This window comes from Acytostelium subglobosum, assembly GCF_000787575.1.
Source record: "Acytostelium subglobosum LB1 DNA, scaffold: scaffold4, whole genome shotgun sequence".
In the NCBI taxonomy this organism is placed as follows: Eukaryota; Evosea; class Eumycetozoa; order Acytosteliales; family Acytosteliaceae; genus Acytostelium; species Acytostelium subglobosum.
Window position 1 is genome coordinate 1,168,117 of NW_012236528.1, and position 25,429 is coordinate 1,193,545.

The window sequence follows — 25,429 nt, forward strand, 5'->3', positions numbered from 1 at the left end:
ATGATGGATGGATGAGTGGATGATGACGTAGATACATAGCAAGGACGATCTCTCAGTCCTCGCCAATCACACATGTATTTATTATGTTGTTCAAATTTAAATAATTAGATTAGATTGGAAAGGTTAAAGTTTATATTCTCTTGTAGAATACTGGCACTGTTGGTGTGGTAGTAGTGACCGGTGAGCTAACTGGTCTAAGTGGTTGGTTGGTTGTAGTAGTCGAAGTGGTAGTTGTAGATGTAGATGGTATTGGAGTTGACATGATTGGCAAGTGAGGAGGCAGCAACATGTTGTTGACTGGTGACATTGGCAGAGTTGGAATGGCACTTGTGACCATGGTTGTAGGTGGCATATAATGTCCACCTCCTCCACCTCTGATGTCATTCATACTCATGTCACTATATATGTTGTCGTCGGCAGTATGTGTTTGTGTCTGAGGAGGAACTCCAAGTTGTTGTTGATGATCATGTGACTGAGGATATTGCTGCTGTTGTTGAAGTTGTTGTTGCTTGTTGTTATGATACTCAATCGATTCTTGTTTCAACTTTTGTTGGAACTCTGGCGATATGAAGTGACCATAAGGACAATCATCCTTCTTTGTGCATCCAATTGGTAGATTGAAGAACCTGCATGGTTCTTGCTTGAGGTCTAACAATTCAGAATGATGAGTTAGTCAATCACAATCAATCAACGAATGAATGAATGTATACATACCATGTGAGAATGGACATTCGGCACCTTTGAGGCAGGAGCCCATCTTGAGGAACTTGCATGCACCAACTTTGCGCTCTTCGATCGGACCTTCGTGGCGGAAGGTACACTCGGCACCTTTGTTGCACATGCCAAGTGAGTAGAACTGACAAATGGGTTGGACTCGAGGTCTGTCTTCAAAGTTGATTCCAACATAGAGGTTATTAGGCTCTGTCCTCTGCTTCTTGTTGCTCGATTTCTGTTGCTTTTGTTGCTTTGTCTGTTTGGGCTGCTTTGGTTGCTTTGTCTGCATCTGATTGTTGTTGTTGTTGTTGTTGTTGTGCTGTTGTTGTGGCTGATGTTGAAGATTCTTCTTGTCATTCTTGGACAACTTGCCTTGAGCAATGCGGTTGGCTAGTCTTGTCTCTTTCCTCTTGAGATGCTTGAGTGTCTTCTTGAACTTGGACAATTTCTGAGCTGGGTAGTTGGCCTTTTGGTACTCAATGGCCGTGTTGTTCTTGGCGCCACCTGCCTGCAGCTTGGCCATACGCTTATTGAAGTCCTTCTCAAACGTATGTAGCTTCTTGTTGATGGTCTTGATCCTCTGTGGGTCTGTCTCATTGGCCAACTCTCTGGCGATGATGGCATCTGGACTGTTCTCAAGTGTGCTGTCCTCTTCCAGATGGTCCAATAGTGATCTTGATCGCTTTCCAAGTATCGTGTTTGTCGTTGTGCTAGTTTGTGTTGACTTGTCTCCTCCTTGATCATCATCGATGGTCAATGTCATCTCGTCATCCTCTTCATCATCGTCATCGTCCTCTGTGTCTGATGAAGATGTTATGATCACCGCGTCGCCATCTTCATGTTCTTGATCTTGCTCATGACCATCATTGTTGTTGTCGATATCAAGGTCATTGTCGTTGCCCTGGACAGCTGATGGATCATGGTCCTGGTCTTGGATAGTCAAGGGTGATGATTGAGTTTCATCTATGAGTGGCAATGGTTTGAAGGCGTTGGATGTTGATGATGTATCTTCAATTGGCGCGAGTGGAGTGAACAGTGAAGAGGTAGGGGTTGTCGATGTTGTCGCTGATGAGGACTCTGTACTGATCAAGGGCAGAGGGGCAAACAGTGATGTGATTGGTTGCTGATCCTCAGAAGGTGGCGTCATGGGGATTTGCTCAAGAGGGGCGAACAGTAGTGCTGGTGATGATGAAGGTCTGTTCACGAGACCAGTGATCGAATCAACTGATCTTGGTGAGGTGGGCATTGGACGTTGCTCCATCGAGCTGCCAACATACTCCTCCTCACGCCAGAATGGACGTGAGCGACCACTGGGCGGGGTCGGCTGACTGGTGGAGGATGTGGCAGGGGTATCTTGTTTGGCTGCCTTCTGTCTGACGATGGATGCATGTGGCTTGAACTGCAATGACTTGGCGGGCATCTGAATGACAATAGACTGTTGTTGTTGCTGTGGCTGCTGTTCTTGTTGCTGCCTGGGCTTCTCTGGCCTGGGCTTGTCGAGTAGGAGCTCAGGCTGTTTCAGCACCTGGATGAATGCTTTGCGCTTGGATATGTCTAGACTCAGCTCCTTCAGAACAGGTTCGTAGTTCTCCTCGCCCGTCAGCATGAATCCCTTGTTCCTCTGAATGAGGATCTTGTCGCGTAATGCCTTGCGGAAGCCATTGTGATCGAATAGTGCTGGCTTCTTTATCAGCGTGAGGATGGCCTGTGTCACGACGGGGCTGAAGCAGTGGCACAGGTTCTGGAGATGCTGGTAGTTGCCAAAGGCGGTCTCCAGCAAGCCCATGTGGTCCTGGAGCTTGGGCGGTCGTACGCCATGGGGCATTCCAATGGGCATCTTGTTCTTGAGCAGAGGCAGACGCTTGGCAAGGTTTGAGTCAATGCTGTACAGGTCAGCGTACAGAGGACTGATGATTGAACTACATTGATTGAGTATGGGTCTATATGTCTTTGAAACGATCTTGCACCAAGTCTTCAAATAGTTCACCAATGTCTCAGGCTTGGCTTGCTGTATGTTTGCTATCTTCATGCGCAGGATAGTCTTTACCTCGAGGTACTGGATGAGCGTGGATGGTGTTAGTGTATGTATGAGTATGCGTATTAGGCTGAATGAACATACGTTGGTCTCATGGGATAGGCCAAACTTGGACAGTGCGTAACAGGATGGCGCAGATACTGTTGGGTTGTCATCGGCTGACAGCTCAAAGAGTAGCACTTTGAGTGGCGTGAAGTATGGGGATGAGGTTGAGTTGAGGTAGTAGGTTACCTGGCCATAGATGTAGAGAACGGCTGCCTTGACAGCACCTTGGTAGCGTGGTGATGAGAGGATAGCTTTGAAGATCTTGGCGAGCTTGGGTAGCCATTCGTTGGGGTTTGAGCGTGCCAGCAGGCCCAGTGCCTTTGTGGCGGCCACCTGCACTTGGTAGACCTCTTCCTTCTTCCAAGGGTCGCTCTCATCGTCGCCCTTGTAGTCCTCCATCTTGTGATACTGTAACAATCCAATAGCCTTGCTGTAACACAATGCCTCTATCTCTTTGTCGTTGACGACGTCTGGTGGGGAGTGCGTGTATGTTAGTGATTGATCGATTGATCGAGTGGTCGATTGAGGAGGATGACTTACTGGCGGTGGGACATGATGCATAGCCGAGGGAATGGATACCTGCTGACTTGAAGAGGTGATGGGTGTTGTCGATGGCTTCAAGCCAACGAGACATGCACATGACTCGCAGCTCAGAGTTGGTTTGTGAGAAGCGACCGAATGTGACGAGGATGGCACAGACCACGTCTTGACTCGAGATGTTGGCGTCAAAGTAACGCTCGAGCATCGGTATCAGCAATGTGTTCTGATAGACTGGATAGCGACGTCCAATGCGACCTAGCGCACCAATGCAGACACGCTTGAGATATTGTAGGTTCTCGCCCTTGAACTCGAGTATCTTGGCGAGGAATGTTATCGTCTGATTGACGAGCGACTCTTCATGGCAGACGATGACGCCCAGCGCCGAGACAGCTGCGCGCACCACTGCCTTGCGGTAGATGAGTGGCGACTGTATGATCTCCAACAGCTTTGAGAAGATGTTGATGCGTAGTGCAGAGTTGGAATAGACTGATATCGAGAGATCGACCAATGATTGAACTGCTACCTTGACGACACTATATGATGATATGATGGAAGGTGGTGTTAGGATTGTTACTTTTGAGTTGAGTGATTGAAGGCCCGCCCCATCAGTGCTCAGTGAGACATCGTCGCCAGCTCTTGGGCAACCCAGCCTGCCAAGAAGTCAAACACGCATCAGCACAGCACTGTTCAAATGCGCAACGCACCTATTATGTTGGCGCGATGATCGATCAGTTGACTCATTTGGTCACATCCCTTCCAACAGCAACAGACTCAAACGGGCATCCAATGTGCTGCCACTGAAATATCCATCGTTACATCTAATCACATCAATCACTTTCTTGTTTCCCCGATTGATTGTTTGATTGATTGATTGATGTGTTGTTTGTGAGCGAGCGAGCTGAGTATCACATTAGCAAGCAAAGCAACGAGGCAGTATCAGCAGCATTGCATTAGAGTCTGTTGCGATGGTTAGTTGTTCACATTTTCAACCCTGTCCTTATAATGATGCACGCAGCTTAGCCGGCTGTGCTGTGTGTTGGCTTGATGTCCCCAAAGAGAGTGATAGAGAGAGATAGAAGAGATAGAGAGAGATAGATATATATATAATGTCTAACCTTAAGTCTGTTGTAGAAGAAGAACAAGTATTAGGATCGATCAGTTTAAAACAAAGATTCAGAGCATCTTCAAATTCAGGTGATCGTTTCTGATTGGACATTGTAGTCTTATGTATGATTGATTGATTGATTATTGATTTAGTTATTGATTGATTGTGTTATTAGTTATTATTATTGTTGTTATTGTTGTTGTGTATGTTGTTATAACTATGTTTGTGTGTATCTCTTTGATTGTTGTAAGAACAGCCAAATGAAAGAATGAACAAAGTTGGGTTGGATGTGAGAGTTAGGTTGGTTTTTTGAAAGTTCACCAAAGTGAGACCAAGATGAAGTTCGTAAGTGGGACCATCCCCATCCAACCAATTATAAATGAACCAAACATAGGCTTTCACATCTAGGATCATTTGGATTTGCTATTAACTCAGTCCACTCGTTTCGTTGAGTTGAATATTGTGATCGATTGCCATGACCAGAGATGTACATGATGATGCCGAGTGATGGATCATAGAACAATCTAGATCTCTTCTTTGGATTGATTGGAGGATCTTCCTTCCTGGTAAGAATGGCAGTCTCTCTAGTTGACAGGGTGAATCTGATGAATGATTCACCGGTGAGGATGTAGATGTTGTCACCACCATCAAAGCAACTTGGGTCATCGGGGTTGTTCAGGATGGCATGGGCTAGCACCTCGGTGGCCTGTGTGTTGACATCATACGAGATAATGTTACGGACTAGATGATAGTGAGGGGATGTCTCTCCACCTAGTATAATTAGCTTGCCCTTGTTGAAGTATACCGCGGCTTCGCCCACAACATGGAGAAGTGATCCAACATGACTGAACTGTTGGGTGTCAATGTTCAAGCAATCGACTCGATTAATGAAATGGTCGTGGATGTCAAACCCACCGATGAGGTAGATGTTCTTGTCTCCATCATAACACGCGGTGATCATTCTGGCTGGGGCGATACCATCCATTGGTGCTTCATGGAGTTGATTGTCTGCCAAAGACAGACGAGTGTATATGCCAAATGCAGAGGAGCCTCCAAACAAATAGACGCTTCTACGAGCAAAGACAGAGGCTGTCATGACAGAAGCAATGAACTCTCGACCATTTGTTTTGAAAGCAAATGCTGATTGTGTCCATTGCATTGTTTGAAGTGAGAGCATAGGGCTCCTTGTTGAGGACAATGAGAGGATGTGTCCAGGGCGTATAGGTTCTTTAGCAACAACCTTTGGTGCTTCTTCTTTGTCATTGATCAGTTTGAAACATGATTCCAACTGTTTCTTGATATCATTGAGCTTGACAGCATCGGTGTTGACACGACTTGCTACAATAGTCGATCTCAATTGGTCATCATAAGGCACTTGTTGTGTGTGTTTGATGTGATTGATGATCATTGACAACAGTTCATGGTCACTAGTGCCATCTTCAGCCTTCGATGATTGATTGGCCAGTGTAATCTGGGTTGAGTTGTTGATGAACTGATCAACAGATGTGCATGAGGTGAATAATGATATCATCTGAGACACATCATCTTCATCATTGTTGTTGTTGTTGTTGGACGAGAGTGAGGATAATGATGGATCAATGATGTGATTGATATTGTTGGTCTCTTTGATTATGTTGTTGATAGTTGATTGAATGAGTTCCTTTTTCTCATTGATTGTCTTCTTGGCCTGGTGCTCTTGGGCCACGATCAACTTGAGCAACTGTTGAAAGTGTTCAGTGATTGATGAGTTGGTCTCTTCCAAAGTTTGGTAGGATGCTACACAATGCTCCAATGTCTTCCATAGTTCATTGAACCTTGGCATACACCATAAAGACTTGTAATCCTTCTTTGCCATATTCCTTTTAATGTTGATAATATGATCAAACATATGACCTATGTGATCAGCTCCAAGACAAGCAGGGCAGACCAACACATTACAATCGAAACAGATTAGATCTGTTCCTAGGTTATGCATTTCACATCTTGTCTTCGAAGATGATATGGTTGGTGTTGTTGTTGGATTATGAATAATATTATCCATTCTCTATCTCTATCTCTATCTCTTTGAATCAAACTAATATCAACAACTTCATGTGAGTGTGAACATTAGCGTTCACGAGTTTGCAAACATATTCAATCTTTCATTATTGGAACTTCATGATTATGAAAAGTCCTGATTTGTTGAGATGGTCGCATTCTGAAAACGAACAACTCAAGTTATTTTCTTGATATTATTTGTTTGATTCAATCAATTGATATTGATATGATAAGAACCATAACTCATCACCAAACTACAATTATTACTTTTTATTTATATTATTTGGTTGATTGATCAACAAGGTCTCATCACAGCAAACAAACGTTGAGAAGAAACTTTGTCGTCTACAAAGAGATAAGTAGACGAACAAACGAGACCTGGTCTAAAGATCTATTTTTATAATTTTTGATTCTTCATCAATCAATCAGCGAAATAAACATGCTCCACTCCAAATATGATCATTGAATTGATCATTGTCCTTGATAGTTGTCCATTTGTTGTCTTCAACAGAATATTTGTAGTTCTTTCCTTTACCTCCGAATTGGTAGATTACGTCATCCACTTGATCATATAGCAATTGTGAGTAGCAAACACATGGATGATGTGCAAGCCTTGTTGTTTGTTTGTTGGACAATGTGTATCTCAGAGTCTGAGATTTCGCCAGGCCTGTGCTTTCCAAAAAGTACAGGTTGTCAAGGCCATCGAAGCACATTGCCCTATTCTGGAACCAGATTTCGTTCTTGACCAGCTGTTTAGTGGCCAGGGTCTTGAGATCGAATGTGAGAATGCCATGGTTGACATAAGGTGGTGTCACCTCTCCCCCGACAATATACAGGATGTCTTTGTCAAAGAATATGTTGGCTTGCGATATCCCGACTGGGAGCCTTCCAACTTGTCTGAATTGTTGCGTTGCAATGTTGAAGCAATCGACTCGATCCAAAAGTCCATCGCTAGTCTTTCCACCGACCAGATAGATGTGCTGGTCACCGTCGTAGCAGGTGGACGCGAAGCGACCAGGCGATACACCAACCATCCCGGCACAGTGGCCTTTCTTCTTTGTCAATGAGTATTGATAGTATCTCTCTGGCGAATTCTCGGTGCCAAACACATAGACACTGTCGCCAGCATGAACGATGGACGCTGTAGAGTAACCTTGGATTGAAGTGTTGAATACATTGTCAATTGGTGACCAATGTAATGACTCGAGATCTAACAATTGGCCACCTTGGAGATTGAATAAGATGGCATGGCCACTGGTATAGTACGACTTGATGAGCTTGAAGCTTGATTCAATTTGTCTCTTGACTCCATTCAACTTGTCAACTTTGATCCTCACTTGATTTGCTTCCAGACGTTTGGTCGTTGCTTCATCGTAGAGTACTTGTTGAGTATGTTTGATGTGATTGCTGATCATTGTCAACAGTTCAATGTCTTTGGCTTTGACATTGGGCGGCATAGTGTCACCGGTGTCATCGTTCAATGACTGTTGTTGAGTTGGGACTGTGTTGGTAATGTACTGTTCGATTGATGTATACAAGTTGATTGATGATATCTTTTGAGATACTTCATCGATGTCATTGCTGTCAATGTTGGAGATCTGTGACAAAGATGATGGATTAATGATGTGATTGATATTGTTGATCTCATTGATGATATTGTTCATTGTTGATTGAATGTGATCCATCTGTTCTCTGATTGGTGCTTTGACATTGTGTTCTTGAGAGATAATAACCTTGATCAACTGTTCAAACTGTTCGGTGATTGATGTATTGGTCTGCTCCAACGATTGATATGATGATGCACATTGTTGTAATGTCTTCCAAAGTTGATTGAGTCTTGGCAAACACCATAATGCATTGTAATCCTTCTTTGCAATGATCTCCTTGATATTGTATATATTATCAACTCTGTGATTCTTGTGATTGTGATCTTCATCCTCACCTTTCAAACATTCTGAACATACCAATACATTACAATCGAAACAGATAAACCCTGTTCCCAAGCTATTTGTCTCACAACATGTCATTGTAGATGTATTAGTATTGATGTAGTTGTCAATCCTATATCTATTATCTACTGTCTCTATCTTTTAGACTGAAGTGTGTAGAGTAATTAAGGGTTGGAGAGGGCAAGGGTAAGGGTTAGGGTGAGGGTTGGGGTTAGGGTTAGGGTAAGGGCGAGGGCGAGGGTAAGGGTTGAATACTTTATTGACTATGAGTTGGTATTGCGCTCAAACAAACATGATCCAAAGCATGATCGATCGTCTATCGTGTCATCGTCATCGAGTAATCTCCAGAGGTCATCTTGTGTTGAATAGGAGTAGTTCTTGCCTTTTCCACCTAGTCTGTAAATGATATCGGTATATCGATCATATATTAATGGACATTGTAAAAGCTTTAATGGACACTGAAGGCTAGTTGTTTGTTTGTTTGATAGAGTGAACTTGGTGAGTGCATAGCTCTTTGTCAACAAATAAATGTTGTCGCGACCATTATAGCAACTTTGATCCAGGTAGTCATTCAGTATGTCTTTGATTATCACTTTGCTGAGTCTCGTGTTTACGTTGAACGAGATTATATCTCTGTTGCCTTTCAGTGACTGTGTCTCTCCTCCAATGACAAGTAATGTCTCGCGATGGTAATGGACGCGGGCAAAGCCCATACCAAGAGGGAGCTGGCCAACCTTCTTGAACTGCTGAGTGGAAATGTCGAAGCAATCAACTCTGTTGAGGAATTTGTCATCATCTGAACCACCGACAAGATATATGAGCTTATCACCATCATAACAAGCTGAGATGGCGCGGCCTCCATCAACTCCATCGATGACGCCAGTATAAAGTTGCATGTTGGCATCCAGGGAGTATCTTAGGTAACTTTTTGGTGTTTCCTTTCCTCCAAACACATAGATATAATTGCCCGCATGGACTACTGATGAGGCTATATGTGTAAGGGGCAGGAGGGTATCTCTATGTGTCCATCTCGATGATTCCAATGAGAGCACTGACAGAGACTTGTTACGCATTGAGAATATTTGAGAGAAGGCCACATCCCTGAAGCATGCTCCAATCTGTTTCTTGATGTCACCCAGCTTGATGACATTGGCCGTGACCAGACATGCTTCCACCTTTGATGGCAAAGGATATCCTCCTTGATCAATGTACTTTGAATGATTCCTGATCATTGACAACTGAGTGATATCATCATTTGTCACGATCATGTGGGCATCGTCGTTGTCACTCATCTCTGTCTCAGTCTGGGTCTGTGATGATACCAATGTACTATTAATGAACTGCTCGATTGATGAACATGATGTGATTGATGATATCACTTGTGATACAGCTGCTTGATCATTATTATTATTGTTGTTGTTGAGGTCGCCAAGTGATGAGGCAGAAGATGACGATGATGGGTCAATGATTTGATTGATATCATTGATCTCCTTGATGATGTTATTGATTGTTGATTGAATGTTCTCCATCTGTTCGATGATGGGTTTCTTTGCTTTGTGCTCTTGAGCGATGATCACCTTGATCAACTGTTCAAAGTGACTGGTGATCTCTGAATGATTCTGTTCGAGTGATTGATATGATGAAGCACATTGCTGTAATGTAGACCAAAGTTGTTTCAACCTTGGCATACACCATAATGAGTTGTAATCCCTCTTTGCCATATTCCTTTTAATGTTGATAATATGATCAAATACATGACCCTTATGACCAACAGCCAAGCAAACAGGACATGACAACTCTTTACAATCTAAACATATAAACTCTGTCCTCATCTTATGTGTCTCGCAACATGTTGCCATTGTCATTGTCGTTGTCGTTATTGTATTATCTCTATCTCTATCTTTCTATCTCTTAGAATGACTTTGACTTGAATCAAACCCTTACCCTTACCCTTGCCCTTGCCCTTGCCCTTGCCCTCACACCAACTCGCTGACTTGGAAAAAATTTGATAATCTTTGTTTGAACTTCGCCAAGTCTTCTTTAATTAATCGACATGGATCAACTCAAGGTTAGGTATTCAACTTTGTGGTTGACAGTGATCGATGGTGTCTTGAGTCTCTTCTTTACATCGTTGGAATATACAATGGCCATGTCTGAACTTATGCCACGTATCTGATAATTCCATCGACTGCATGTGACAATGTAGGTCGACGCGTTGGGGAAGGTCTTGATGATTGCCTTAATATACAGTTCGTTGGTTTGAGGCAATCTGAAACCATCAATACCCTTTATCGCTTCCCAATTGATTATCAACGTGTCCACATGCTGAGTGATCGGTGCTTGTGACCTCCGGTGAATGATCGGGTTGATTTCGTTCAAAGTCAGTGTCATCACTTGTTCCACACTTATAAATTGATAATTCAATTGATCCAATGAGTGAGCGTTGAGATGTTTGAGTGATGGGAATGAGATTGCACTCGTTTGATTGCGTCCAATGGTCAGTGATGTGAGCGATGACGGTAACACATTAGCCGTGAGTATTTGATCAAACCCATCCCCAAACACTAGGCTGTTGATTGATGATGGCAGTGCTCCTGGTGCCAAAGTCTTATTGAATTGATTGCCAAGGGTCAGCGAGGTCAGTGAGTTGGGAAGCATTCCAGGTTGGATTGGGTGATTAAATCCAAGACCAAGAGTCAATGACTCAAGGGATTCCGGCAGACTGCCTTTGGTGATCCCCAGTGCTAATCGAATATACCCCCGATTCATTCTCAATATCTTGAGTGAGCTTGGTAGTAGACCAATCTGAAATCCATAATTGATACTCTCTGTTGACAATTCAATGAGTGAGTTGGGCAGCGCACCAATGTCAATATCCGGGACTATTGACTCCATTGTCAACTTGGTCAATGAGTTTTGGAATGTACCCACTTTGATCGATTGTGCAAAGTCTCTGCCAAGCTCCAGTGTGTTGAGTGAGCCAGGTAAGCATCCAGGTTTAGACAGTGACTTGTTGTACGATTCGCCAAGGAGCATTGTCCGCAGCGATGCGGGCAACACACCAGGTTTGAACTCTTGGTTGTAAACTGATGTTTGTTGAGCCCTGAATGACAACAATGTCAGTGATTGGGGCAGCACATCAATGTTCAACGGTTGATTGTACTTTGCTCCAATGAAGAGTGATGTCAACCCTTTAGGCAATGAATCTAACTCGATGACCTGATTGTAATCCCTTCCAAATGTAACAGTCTTGATTGACAGTGGCAATATGTTTTGGGTGATCTGTTTGTTGAATAAGCGACCAAACAATACGCTTGTGTATTCATCCAATGACTTTGTGATCTTGTTCAGATCAGCCGGTGTTTTGCATTTGAACTGATTCTCAATTGTACCAGTGATATTAATGGGAGTGTCGTCGACGATGGACATTGACAATGAGTGTGAGTACTCATCATTGCGTTGATACTCTCTGATGTCATTGATTGAACGAGGTATGAATTGGAGTGGAAGTTGTCTTTTGTTGTACATCTCTACAAACAATCGTTTACATGTCATTGCCAAACATATCATACCAATCAGATCATTATCACGTCTCATATGATCAATTATCAATCTTAACAATAATATTGGTATTGATATCATCTTTATCTCGACACTATTATCCTCTATCTCTTTAAATATTACTTAAAAGAGTGATTGGTTGGCGCTTATTTTTTTGATCAAAAAACAGAACAAACCTGGAAAAATCCAGATCTTTCCATCTTTGGTCTTGTCAACTTTGACGCCAGTATTAGTCTTCATTCATTCATTCCATCATCAATATAACAAATACAAATACATTGAATGGATACATTACCACATATCGTACTTAAACATATTGTTGAACAACTTAAGGATAATGAGGATAGATTGATCTTGTCGCTGGTCTGCAAGACATTGTTTGATCAACGTCATTCATACCTTCATTTTAACTTTGATGAACTGTCACATCAAGAGATTCAATATCAAGATTCATTCAATAATGATCAAGGCGATGATGATGATGATCAAGAACATCAACAAGTCATCACACTCAACTCATACAAACAAATCATTCAAGATGATCTAGACAACAAGGCATTAGTCATCTTCATAACAACCAATGAGGATGATGTCGATATGAATACAGGATATGACAGATCTTATTTGATTGGTATGCGTCCTGTCCTGGAATCATCCCACCTTCCCACTCACACCCACCCACCCTCCCAATCAATCTATAAACAGATAACAGAATTAACAAGTACAATCATGATGAATGGATTGATAAAGTAATGAACCTTAAGAATATTCAAGTTATTGTGTTCTCTGATTGTATTGATAAGCCAATGGATCAGGAGTTCTGGGACAGTATGGGTACCATTATTGGATCTTTGAAGGAAAGGTTCCAATTCTTACAGATAACTCTTGAGCTGGTATCGTCCGACACTGCACCACTCAGTCATCTTCCAATCAATAGTCTAACTCTCAACATTGAAAGACATCCGAGTGTGGCCATCAACTCGAGGATGTTCCCGCCATCCCTCACCGATCTTGATATCAACTTCAGCGGTGGCTATGAGGTTGACACACACCTCGACCTGTCAGACCTGGACTTGCTCACTACGATGAAGATTTCAAACTTGATCAGTCATCCACTCAACATGTCTCGTCTGCCACGCTCACTCACTGAGCTTATACTGTATAGTGACTTCAATCAACATCTGACCAACCTCCCTCCCAGCCTCACCGCGCTGACAGTCAGCTCGTTCGCCTACCCCTTCACCGTGCACCATTCAGCTTTGAAGCGACTGTACCTGCATGAATCGTCCAGCCTGGCCAACCTGCCCTATCCCCAACTGCGCGAACTCACCCTTGGGTCGATCAATGATGCTGGTCTGGCATCAATCAACTCGGACAACTTCCCCAATTTGGAAAAGCTCGTAGCTGGATTCATTCAGACCACTGGCATTGGACACATCGACCTGTCGACATTGCCCTCGTCACTCACAAGGCTGGAGATGAACCCTCATCGCAATGTGGTATCACTCCCCAGCAACGTCCAATCACTCTCCATCTCGTGTCTCATGGTTGAGCCCGATTGGTCAAGATTATGGTCGCCAGACACTTCGCTTCATACTCTTGCAATTGATAATTATAGTCCATCATTGAATGATGGTGACATTCCACTATCAGTAACATATCTTGAACTTAATAATGATGGTAGTATAGATTTTGATAATATGACCTTGCCATCAATCAATAGTCTATCTTTACGTGGATGTTCAAATGAATACTTGTTGAATGTACTTGAACAACTACCAAAAACAATTGGACGATTGGACTTTGAAGTAAACTATGTACCATACAACTTCCGAAGAATAACTTCAACATTATTCCTAAACATTCGGCCAAACTTTGGACAGTCCGGCTTCATCCGCCTAGACGACATTCAATCATTCATCAACAATCAACCAGACAATAAATAAATAAATAATTTTGTTTGATCACATTATTTATTATCTCTCCAATGACCTTGGGACAATTAGGATGGGGTGCTTCGGCAACAGGATGATGGATGCAGTGCCTCTCTGTCGTACTGTAATTGATTGACGATTCTCTATCTCTTTTTGAAAGAAATTATGATTTCACATCAAATGTCTCAAAGGGTTGTTGTCGAAAAAGTCACAACTCTAGTTTGATAAAGTCACTTTTTCCAATTACGAATGTCGACTGAAGTTGCTAGCAATCACACTCAAGTCTTGAACGGCCGTTGAGATAAGAGATAGAGATAATAGATGGATACTTTACAATTTACGTTGTTGAGTAATATTGTTGGATGGCTCGATAGGAATGTTGATCGATTGATGATCACTTTGGTGTGTAGACGATTGTTTGATCATCGTAGTTCATACTTACATTTCAACATATCAGCGGATGATATAATGATCAATGAAGATAATATATTACTACAATCATATAAACATATAATAATAAGAGATTTCAATATTAATAGACCATTATCAATAATAATCGATTCAAATGGTCCTCAAGAAGATAGTATTGATCATATGTTCCAACGACATATCTCCATCAATGACCCAAGTGATTGGAAGTGCGAACTACTGAACATAACTCAATCAATCAACAAGATAATGTTCTATTCCAACTATTGGGAGACCGAGTTTGATCAATCATTCTGGGATGGTGGCGTCACTCACTTGTTGAATCAGCTACGTGCAACACATGGACATTCACCACCATCACTTGAGATCACAGTTGATCTTGGATTCACAGAACTACCATCAATGCCCGACATCCCCGTAGATAGGATGTTTATCGATATCGCAAGCAAACCCAATGCAATCATACATTCCAGCAAGATACCGAGATCATTGGTCTACCTCAGCGTGGTCATGAAGCGAGGTCAGAGACTGGACACCAACATATACCTCACAGACTCAACATCAATCAAAGAGATGAAGATTGATAACCTGGTCGGTCATCCAATAGATGGGTCGGTGTTGCCAAGATCACTCACGAGTCTAACCATGGACGATAAGTTCGACGAGGAATTGATCAACCTTCCGCCCAGCCTCACATGTCTGACATTGTGCTCGCGAACCAATGGGCTCGTCGTTCATCATGCCCAGTTGAGACGATTGAATGTGATCAACTCGTACGCCCTCTCCCAAGACCTCCCCTACACACAACTACGCGAACTCATCCTATGGTCAACCGAGGTCTCAAACCTCGTGCGCATCACATCGACCAACTACCCAATGTTGGAGAAATTGAACACTGGATTGATTGAAGGTCATTATGCTTCGATCAATCTATTATCACTTCCTTCGTCACTCACATGTTTGACAATCCAACCTGGAGGTAATTACGTCGCAGGACTTCCAGCTGGATTACAACATCTAGTGATCATAAACACTCCTGGCAAAACAAGTATGGTACATATATCAACAACGTGGTCGCAATGTCCACCAATGTCCAATCTACATACTCTCGAACTGCACAACTATATCAACCCATTGGCTAATGGTGACATCCCTTCATCAGTAACAGATCTGTCTTTGCAATGCTCTATAAATGAATTGGATGACAGTGATCACTTGTCGTTGTCATTTTTATTAGGATCACTTCGAAGATTGTCGTTGACCAGCTCCAAACACAATGTCTTGTACATTTTACAAAGACTACCAATCAATATCCAAGACCTGGGTTTAAACGTTGGTGGCATAATGGGACCATACCATCTCCGACGACTGTCACCAACACTATTCATGCTCCATGATAATAATCGTCGTTATTGCTTCATTCACATTGACCAGTTAATCAATCGAATAAATAAAATATGATGATCGATGGAAGAGTGATCACCGGAAGAGTGAACTTCAAAATATCTGGATATTTCCTTGAACATTCCATTTTGGGCTCCAATGTCTTTGATCAACCTTTCATTCAATCCATCAATAAATTAATCAATCAATCATATATACATAGAGATCACAATAATGGATACAATTCCACTTACAGTTTTGAAACAGATTGTAGAGTATTTGAATGATAATGCTGATAGGTTGATCTTGTCATTGGTGTGTAGGAGATGGTTTGATCAGAAACAATCATATCTTCACTTCAACACAACCAATCACATGTTCAATGAGGACAACATTACACTACACTCCTACAAACATATAATCAGTCAAGACTTTGACAACAAACCTTTATCAATTCTAGTCAAAACCAATCCATATGAAGATGAACAAATAAGTTTTAATCGATGTTTCACAACCAAGGGTATGTTTGTCCAACATTGTTGATCATAACGATCAGGGCGGGGCTGGGATAGTTCCAGCCTTGCCCGCCCCCACACACATACACTCACACTCGCACACACACTCTACGATCATTCAAAGGAAAGAACAACAATGACATGTGGAAGAATGAAGTGAAGAGCATACCAAGGGTTGGTAGTATTACATTCGCAGATTGTTGGAAGGTACCATTGGACAAGGTGTTCTGGGGTGATGTTTCTGGATTCTTGTTGGAGATGAAGGCAACTCATGGACCAGACCTAGAGATAAGTCTCGATCTTTCATCAAAAGACAGCATTCGACAACAAACAACATTACCGATTGATAGGTTGTACCTTGTGGAAGAGATGCCTGATTCAATCTTACACTCATCAATGCTGCCTCCAACCGTGACCAGTCTCGACTTCGCTCTGCACAGTGATGAACAAGTGGGCAAACAACTTGATCTGGCCGACTCAAATTCAATCAGAACATTGAGCATCACAAGCCTTCTCACGGAGCAGCCATTGGACGGCTCACGACTCCCTCGTTCACTCACTGAACTACGTTTATACAATGGGTTCTGCCAGCCGATGACCAACCTCCCTCCCAGCCTCACCAGCTTGTACCTTGGCACCCCGAACTACCCTTTCACCATCCACCATACACCTTTGATCCAGTTGTGGGTCAACCAATCAACGGCCCTCTCGACCAGCCTCCCCTACATTAATCTCCGCGAGCTCATCCTCAAGTCAACCGATGTCATAGTGCTCGATCAGATCACTTCACTCAACTATCCTGTGTTGGAGAAGCTGATCACCGGATCGATTGTGGATGCGACTCCTTGCTCTCAACCAATCAATCTGTCGACACTTCCTACATCACTAACATGGTTGGAGATTGATCCAAAACGAGCGACTACGCCCATTCCCGAGGGCGTCCAGCATCTCACCATCACATTCCCCAAGACCACAATGCTAGCGTTGTCCACAATACTATGCGACAAGCCATCATCCAAACTTCATACATTGGTACTAAATTGTTATGGACGTAGATTGCAGGAGAGTGACATACCATCATCATTGACAAGTCTGACACTATATCAATACAAACAACCATTGGATCAATGTGTGTTGAAGCCATCACTTCGCAACCTTGAGCTACCAGACAGTTCCGATCACATTGCAGCACAACTACAACAACTTCCAACTACCATTGTGCAACTTGAAATATGTCTCCTCCGAGATCGAATCAAACTCAGACGACTGTCCCCAACACTCTTCCTACAATCTCATCACAACCTCGGTCAATATTGCTTCATTCACCTTGACACATTCTTACAGAGAATAAAAGAAATGAAGTAATAGTTGAGAGATGGTATGATTCCAGGTATTTGGAATGATTCCAACATGTTGATCAAGGTCGTAAATCACTTGAATATCCAAGTGCTGTCTCACTTGGAAATAAAGTTTGATCAAATATGAGGTTCCAGCTCGCCTGGAAGACCACTTTTGATCTTTCACATTATTGTCAATCATTCCTTCAATCAAATTAAACAGATACATAACAGAATGGATACACTGCCACATACTATATTGAGACAAATTGTTGATGTGATTGAGGAGAATGTCGATAGATTGGTTGTGTCATTGTTGTGTAGGAGGTTGTTTGATCAAAGACATTCATATCTACGATTCAATACCAATGGATTCTTGGATGCACCTTACAAGTACAATGAAGATAAAGTCAATCTAAACTCTTACAAACAGATAATCAACGATGACTATAACAACAAACCAATAACAATATGCATCAACACCCACCTTCAGAGTAAAGTCGAGCAATACGATCGATCATTCAACCTTAGTAAGTGTGTATTTTGAATGATATAATGTTTGAATGATTGATTGACACTTTACATCTTATAGAGAAGGATGAATTATATAGTGATACATGGAGGAATGAAGTGTTGAGTATACCTCGAAGGATCAAGAGCATAAAGTTCAATGATAGTCAAGGTTGTCCAATGGATCAGACATTCTGGGATGGTATGAGTGGCTTCTTTGACAAGCTTATGGCTAGGTGCAACAATGAGTATCCTACTATTGAGTTCTATCAGAAGAAGACAACATCACCAATACGCATACAAAGTCCAATCAATCGAATGCTAATGGAATGGGTGACGAATGACATCGTGCTTCCACCAACATTGACTCATCTGATTGTTATCTTTAACAGCATGGTTGGCATGGATGCCGGCCATCCACCCATTGACCTGTCATTACCTCAATCATCACTCCAAGATCTAATGATTATCAGTGTGAACCCTCGACCAATGATGGACAGCATTATACAGCCCAGGTCACTTACAAAGCTACTTGTTGTCAGCTCGTTAGTTCAGACCTTACCACAGGACTTTCCACCAAGCCTCACTGATCTGACCTTGTCCACAACGATCAATGAAACCATCCATCATCAACCTTTGATCAAGTTACAAGTGGAGACATTCCCAAAGCCTCCCAAAGTGCCCTACCCCAACCTCGTCCAGCTCATATTCAAATCAATGAGCTACAAGATATTGCAACACATCACATCAGACTTGTTTCCAGTGTTGGAGAAGTTGGTCTGTGGCGAAGTGGATGGCTCACCCGACACCAAATCAGTCGACTTGTCCAGACTTCCAGCGTCACTCAAACAATTGGACCTCACACCTGTACATCGTCCAATATCATCACTCCCATCAAGTATTGAGAGATTGCGCATCTCATACAATCGATGTGTCAGCAAACATAACAGCAAAGTGGTCTTCAAGTTGTCCAACATGTTGACAAAGTCATGGCCAATTCAATCAAACATCAATTCACTTGACATTGATGTGTACCCATCATGGAGTTTGGATGGCACTGATATTCCAGAGTCGATAACAAACTTGAGATTGGAAGATTGCCTACACCCTATACCTTTGCTCCATCATTTGCCAATCACCATTGCTCGATTGGAAATCAATATCAAGACTACAAAGTATATTCTCATTCGGATATCAGCAACATTATTCCTGATCATCCATCAGGATTTCGTTCGTTCTGGATTCATTCATGTGGACATGCTTCAATCATACATCCAGAAGCAACATTATCACATTCAATCAAATACCAAGGAAGCATAATAATGAAGTATTTATTATTGTTTGATCATTGATTGAATCATKGTCAATGTGGACAATGTTCCAGAGTGATATGTTGTCGCGCAGCATTATGAATAGCCCATTGGTTATTCGCCTGAGTTTGAACATTCCAAGTCTATCCACTGTTACCTCTAGATGATTGATCCTTAACATTGTAGTTGGTAATTGTTCTAGCAGCTGCAGTAGATCATCCTTTGTTGCTCCACTCCATATCAAACTACTTAATGATGCAGGTAGTACCGTTGTCTTCATTGATCCATTATATCTATTTAGTAATAGTTTTGTTACCGATGCTGGAATATCTCCATGTTTCAAAGTATGACCATAACTGAATAATTCCAAGGTGGTGAGTTTCTCTAATCCACTCCATAATGTACTTGGAAAATCAACACTGTTGTTCCAATATGTTAAACGGAGATATTCAATTCCATGAGGAAGTGATGTGATTGCTCCAGTGGTATGATGATGATGAGTAATGTCCAACTTCTTCAATGTTCCAGGGAGTGATGATAGGTCCACCTTATTATTATAATCATCTTCATAATCACCAATCAACCTAAATGTCAAGTCCTCCAACATGGGGAAGTTGATCGGTGTGATGACAGTCAGGCCGTTACGTGTGATGTCCACCAAGGCTAACCTTCGAAGATTGTTGGATGATTGATGGTTATCATACACTTGGCCTATTCTTGGTGCCACAAGTTCTGTGAGTCTTGGTGGCAGATTGATCACGGTTTGATCAAAACCACGACCAAGAAGAAGACATGTGAGCTTCTGTGGGAGCCTAGATCCATCCAGAGTCTTATCGATTGTATCCATGAATAGTATTGACTTTAGTGATGAGTGGCCACTTAGATCGATCTTTGGATCGAGACAATATATGTAACAAAATGTTACACTTGTCAATGTTGTTGGGAACAGATCGCCAGTGATCAATCCATCTCCATCACCATCACCATCAAAGCTAATGAGTAGTTCTGTCAATGGGGCATTGATCAGTTTGACTGGTCTTGATTCCAGAACGAAGCATATATGTTCAGGAATGAATCCATCACGAGCACGAAGTTCATCAAAGAAGATTGACACGGCGTCCCAGAATGCTTGGTCCATTGGACAGTCCTGACAATCATTGAATATTATACGTTTGATACTGTGAGGTAGGAGCAATCTCATCACTTCCTGCTTCCACTCGCCATCTTTAGTGTCTGTGCCGTGTCGTGGATCGTCGGGTAAGTCAGTGAGGAGTGATGAAGGGTATGATCAATAATTATTACCAATGAAGAATGATAGATCATAATGATCTTTAGATGTATGATCAACATCTGTATATAATAGTAATGATGATCTCACATTGATTGAGTTGTACGAGTTGATGATGATCTGATTATATGATTGTAATAGTGAACTGTTGGTATGAGGTACCGAACGACTATCAATGTTGAAGTAAAGGTATGAATGACGTTGATCAAACAATCTCTTGCACAACAATGACATGAGCAATCGATCTGCATTGTCATCCAAACATTCAACAATCTGTTTTAGTATCGTGAATGGCAGAGTATCCATTATCTCTATCTTTATCTCTATCTTTGGCACAGACCAAAATGAACTTGTTTGAGACTGTGAACAACATTTCATTCCGAACCCAACTTCAATCAAACCAAACAGATACATAACAGAATGGATATACTTCCACATACTATATTGAGACAGATAGTGGATAGCATTGAGGAGAATGTCGATCGATTGGTTGTTTCATTATTGTGCAGGAGGTTGTTTGATCAAAGACATACATATCTACGATTCAATACCGATCGGTTCAATGGATTCTTGGATGCACCTCACAAGTTCAATGAAGACCAAGCCAATCTAAACTCTTACAAACAGATAATCAACGATGACTATAACAACAAACCAATGTCAATATGCATCAATACAGACCAAAATTATTATGAAGTCAACTACGATCGACCATTCAACCTTAGTAAGTGTAAATAGAATGTTTGATTGTGATCTAATGATATCTTACATCTTCAAACAATCAATCTAGAGGGAGTTGATGAATTGTATAGCGATGAGTGGAGGAATGAGGTGTTGAGCATACCTCGAAGGATCAAGAGAATAACGTTCATTGATTGTGATGATTGTCCAATGGATCAGACATTCTGGGATGGTATGAGTGGCTTCTTTGACAAGCTTATGACTCATTGCAACGAGTATCCTGCACAGAGTACTCCAACTATATCATTCTATCCGAGAAAGGAAACATCAGCAATACGTTTACCAAGTCCGATCAATCAGATGCTAGTGCGGAGGATCAATGGGATCGTGATGCCTCCTACATTGACCACACTGGGTGTTGTCTTTAATGACTACACTCAGCAGGACCTCGACGCCCAATCGCATATTGACATGTCATCATATCTATCACTACAAGAACTAATTATTATCAATATGAACTCTCGACCGACGTTGGACTGCTTTACGCTTCCCAAGTCACTTACAAAGCTACAAGTGTTCATCACATACGAGCAGACCCTGCCAGACTTGCCACCAAGCCTCACTGATCTATTGATTTTGACATCAATGGGTACTACCAACCCTCATCTGCCATTGGTCAAGTTGCAAGTGGATACATTCTCGATACCTCCACACAAGCCCTATCCCAACCTTGTTCAACTCACATTCAGATCGATTAGTTCAAACATCCTGGAACACATCACAACTGACTTGTTTCCAGTGTTGGAGAGGTTGGTCTGTGGTGAGGTAGAGGGCTCACCTGACACTCAATCAATCAACATGTCAACACTGCCCAAGTCACTCATATATTTGGACGTCACACCTGTAAATCATCCAGTGTTGAGACACTGTGTATCTCGTTCGATCGATGTACCTTGGATGACACGTCGGTCTACAAGTTGTCCAACATGTTTGCAAAGTCATGGCCAAATGAACGAGATACACAGTCTTCCTTGCAGTTAAGTGCCATACAAGGAGAGAATGTACCAGAGACGATTAGTTTAAACTTGAGATTGGACAACTGTCTCAACAATCTACATCTGCTCCAACACCTACCCAACACTGTCACACGAGTGGAGCTCAATATTAAGCCTGCAAAGCATATTCTACTTCGAATATCAACAACATTATTCCTGGTCATCCATCATTCTTTCGATCGTTCTGGATACATTCACAAGGACATGCTCCAATCATTCCTCAATAGTGTTGTTCCAACACCATCACAATCAACATGAATAAGGATATGGTGATCATTTATGGTCACTCATAGATTCATTCAATCTCTATCTCGAGCGACTCATTTTTAAATAAATAAATATTTATATATATATATTCAAACATCCATGAAAGGTGCGGTTTATTATTTGATCACAGCTATTTAGGAGGTAGGTCATCAATCACTCTAGTGACCACTTCCAAAAAAAGAAATAACGAGGTCACGTGACCTCCATTTGGATTTTCACTCTGGTCCATTGTTTTGATCAATTAAGAACCCACACTCATGATAGTTCATTCATTCTTCAATCTTTAGAACAAACAAATACAGACACACATAATAATAATAATAATAATAATAATAATAGAGATAATAATGGATACTATACCATTGATTTTATTGAAGAATATTGTTGATTATTTGGATGTAGATAATGTTGATAGAGTGATGGTGTCATTGGTGTGCAAGAGATGGTTTCAATATAGACATGTATATATACACTTCAATACAGAGTTGATGCCAAAGCGTAGACAAAAGCCAGAGCACATCAACAAAAAGATAAGATTGAAATCATACAAACAAATGATAAAGGATGATATCATGACAAGGAGCAAGGGTCAATCAGTAATACTACACACAAGATTTGAAGATTCGAACAAGAACTATAAAGACCGGCAGATATTTATTGGAAGTAAGTTTACTATTGTTGGTTGTTGATTGATTGTTGATTGATTGTTGATTAATTGATTGATGAACCTAAACAAAGATGATGCCAAAAGAGAATGGTATAGTAAGGTTAGCGAGATAAATAACATCCATTCACTATATTTTAGCGATCATGATATGTACCCGATGAACCAGGCATTCTGGAATGAACATGCGAGTTTCATCAAATCGATAGCGAATAGAATACCAGAGATACTCTACCTCAGGAGTATCAAGTCCAACTCCCTGCGCGACGTGCCATTTACACATATTAGCACTATGGCACGGAACAACACTGGAATGGAGATCATTCAATCAAACATGTTTCCCCCATCACTCACCAGTCTATCCTTGGCCTCTGTGAGTGAGAAGAGCTTTGATCTGTCGAACCTGCCATCACTTAGATCATTGTGCATTAGACGTATCAACTCACTCGATGCATCGAAACTGCCTCCTTCGCTCACTCAACTCACAATAGGCATCAAGGGTGCCCTCACCAACCTGCCACCCAGTGTCACCGACCTGGAAATCATTGAATCAGTAGACTTTTCACATGAAAATATGATCTATCATCAACCTTTAAAACGTCTCAAATTACAACGGGTTCACAAACCAAGATTCTCAACTCAGCCATATTCCAATCTGCGCGAGCTATGGTTGCAATCAACCACATCAGGGCTATTACCGTTGATCACATCAGACACATTCCCTACTTTGGAGACGTTGGACCTTGGCAGATTGTTTTGTTCATTAATTACTAGGTTTGATCTGTCCACATTACCAATATCAACAACATGTCTATATGTTTACCCGGATTATTCACAAATCAAAGCACTCCCAGCAAACATTCAATACTTTGGCATCAAGTACTTATCCAAAACCAGCACCTCTGACACATTGAGTCCACTTATGAGATCAGCATCTAGCATCAGAACAATCCAACTCAATCAATATTACTTTCCCCTCAAAAACTATGATCTCCCTCAATCAATCACATGTTTGAAGTTGATTGATTACAAATGCCCACTCAATCTTGATGTGTTGCCAGACTCAATACGAAGCATACAATGGAATGGAGGCAGCTCACTCCTACATCTCAATCAACTATTCAGTCAACTGATAAACGCACCCAACATCCAATGTTTTGACTTCCGGTACCGACAGATTTATAGACTACGACGCATATCATCAACATTGTTCCTCTGTCTTGAAGATGACCTCTTACGATCTAACTTCATACGTTCCAATCAATTTGAAAAGTTCTGTGCAAAGTTTAATCCTGGAAAAAGTTAATAAACTGATTGATAGATTGGTTGTCTCGGAGTGATATAACACCAAATATAGCCAGGCTAGGGTTAGGGCAAGGGCAAGGGCAAGGGTAGAGGGTAGGGTGAAAATTCTTCTCAATTTAGTTTCATTTGTTCAATCAATCACACATACTGCAAAGACATGATAATCACCAACCTGCCACCAAGTGTCACGGACCTGGAGATCAACTCGCACCTTGGAAACACTATCAATCCCCAATATCTACATCTTCTTGCGATTATATTTAGTTTCGATGCGCTCACTACTCAGACCTTCGCCAACCTGTGTGAGCTGAAGTGGGGTGTGATTCAAGTCCACATGGTATCAATGATCACATCAGACAGATCCAGTGTTGGAGGTGCTGGACCTTGGCGATATGAGATTAAGTGGCACTACTGGATCGTTTCATCTATCCACCTTGCCAACATCAATCACAAGGCTAAACATCAATAAGATCAATGCACCGATCACATCACTTCCATCAAACATTCAATATCTCTACATCTGTAGAGAAGGCGGGACCAAGTTGGCATTGAGGGACATCCCACTTGGAACAGCACCATGCATCACGACTCTCGAGCTAATCAGTTATAACAATACCATCAAAATCAATGACATCCCTCAGTCAGTAACATCGTTGAAATTGATTGATTACATTCACCCACTCAGTCTTGATGAGTTGCCAACCTCAATACGAAGCATACAATGGAATGGAGGTAGCTCACTCAAACATCTCGACCTCATATTCC

General features: G+C 41.7%; 9 protein-coding genes across 9 annotated transcripts; 4 read left to right on the forward strand and 5 right to left on the reverse strand.

Moving 5' to 3' along the window:
• Positions 1 to 130: 130 nt before the first annotated feature.
• Positions 131 to 6,261, reverse strand: SAMD00019534_026300 (hypothetical protein; the record flags this gene model as incomplete). The annotated part of the gene is made up of 5 exons (XM_012901928.1): positions 131 to 648; positions 715 to 2,770; positions 2,834 to 3,264; positions 3,335 to 3,867; positions 4,931 to 6,261. 5 exons carry the CDS (start codon positions 6,259 to 6,261, stop codon positions 131 to 133), a joined length of 4,869 nt encoding a protein of 1,622 aa, XP_012757382.1.
• Positions 6,262 to 6,901: 640 nt separating this feature from the next.
• Positions 6,902 to 8,503, reverse strand: SAMD00019534_026310 (hypothetical protein; the record flags this gene model as incomplete). The annotated part of the gene is made up of 2 exons (XM_012901929.1): positions 6,902 to 8,359; positions 8,441 to 8,503. The coding sequence occupies 2 exons, from the start codon at positions 8,501 to 8,503 to the stop codon at positions 6,902 to 6,904; spliced, it is 1,521 nt and encodes a 506-aa protein (XP_012757383.1).
• A 185-nt stretch (positions 8,504 to 8,688) lies between these two features.
• Positions 8,689 to 10,113, reverse strand: SAMD00019534_026320 (hypothetical protein; the record flags this gene model as incomplete). The annotated part of the gene is made up of 1 exon (XM_012901930.1): positions 8,689 to 10,113. One exon carries the CDS (start codon positions 10,111 to 10,113, stop codon positions 8,689 to 8,691), a length of 1,425 nt encoding a protein of 474 aa, XP_012757384.1.
• A 370-nt stretch (positions 10,114 to 10,483) lies between these two features.
• On the reverse strand, positions 10,484 to 11,854 carry SAMD00019534_026330 (hypothetical protein; the record flags this gene model as incomplete). Its single annotated transcript, XM_012901931.1, has 1 exon — positions 10,484 to 11,854. One exon carries the CDS (start codon positions 11,852 to 11,854, stop codon positions 10,484 to 10,486), a length of 1,371 nt encoding a protein of 456 aa, XP_012757385.1.
• Positions 11,855 to 13,071: 1,217 nt separating this feature from the next.
• SAMD00019534_026340 (hypothetical protein) lies at positions 13,072 to 13,911 on the forward strand (the record flags this gene model as incomplete). Its single annotated transcript, XM_012901932.1, has 1 exon — positions 13,072 to 13,911. A coding segment is annotated over one exon (840 nt), but the record flags the coding sequence as incomplete, so codon positions are not given.
• A 948-nt stretch (positions 13,912 to 14,859) lies between these two features.
• On the forward strand, positions 14,860 to 15,807 carry SAMD00019534_026350 (hypothetical protein; the record flags this gene model as incomplete). Its single annotated transcript, XM_012901933.1, has 1 exon — positions 14,860 to 15,807. A coding segment is annotated over one exon (948 nt), but the record flags the coding sequence as incomplete, so codon positions are not given.
• A 581-nt stretch (positions 15,808 to 16,388) lies between these two features.
• SAMD00019534_026360 (hypothetical protein) lies at positions 16,389 to 17,612 on the forward strand (the record flags this gene model as incomplete). Its single annotated transcript, XM_012901934.1, has 1 exon — positions 16,389 to 17,612. The coding sequence occupies one exon, from the start codon at positions 16,389 to 16,391 to the stop codon at positions 17,610 to 17,612; it is 1,224 nt and encodes a 407-aa protein (XP_012757388.1).
• A 662-nt stretch (positions 17,613 to 18,274) lies between these two features.
• Positions 18,275 to 19,116, forward strand: SAMD00019534_026370 (hypothetical protein; the record flags this gene model as incomplete). The annotated part of the gene is made up of 2 exons (XM_012901935.1): positions 18,275 to 18,961; positions 19,045 to 19,116. 2 exons carry the CDS (start codon positions 18,275 to 18,277, stop codon positions 19,114 to 19,116), a joined length of 759 nt encoding a protein of 252 aa, XP_012757389.1.
• Positions 19,117 to 19,853: 737 nt separating this feature from the next.
• Positions 19,854 to 20,542, reverse strand: SAMD00019534_026380 (hypothetical protein; the record flags this gene model as incomplete). The annotated part of the gene is made up of 2 exons (XM_012901936.1): positions 19,854 to 19,918; positions 19,981 to 20,542. 2 exons carry the CDS (start codon positions 20,540 to 20,542, stop codon positions 19,854 to 19,856), a joined length of 627 nt encoding a protein of 208 aa, XP_012757390.1.
• Between the last annotated feature and the right edge of the window lie 4,887 nt (positions 20,543 to 25,429).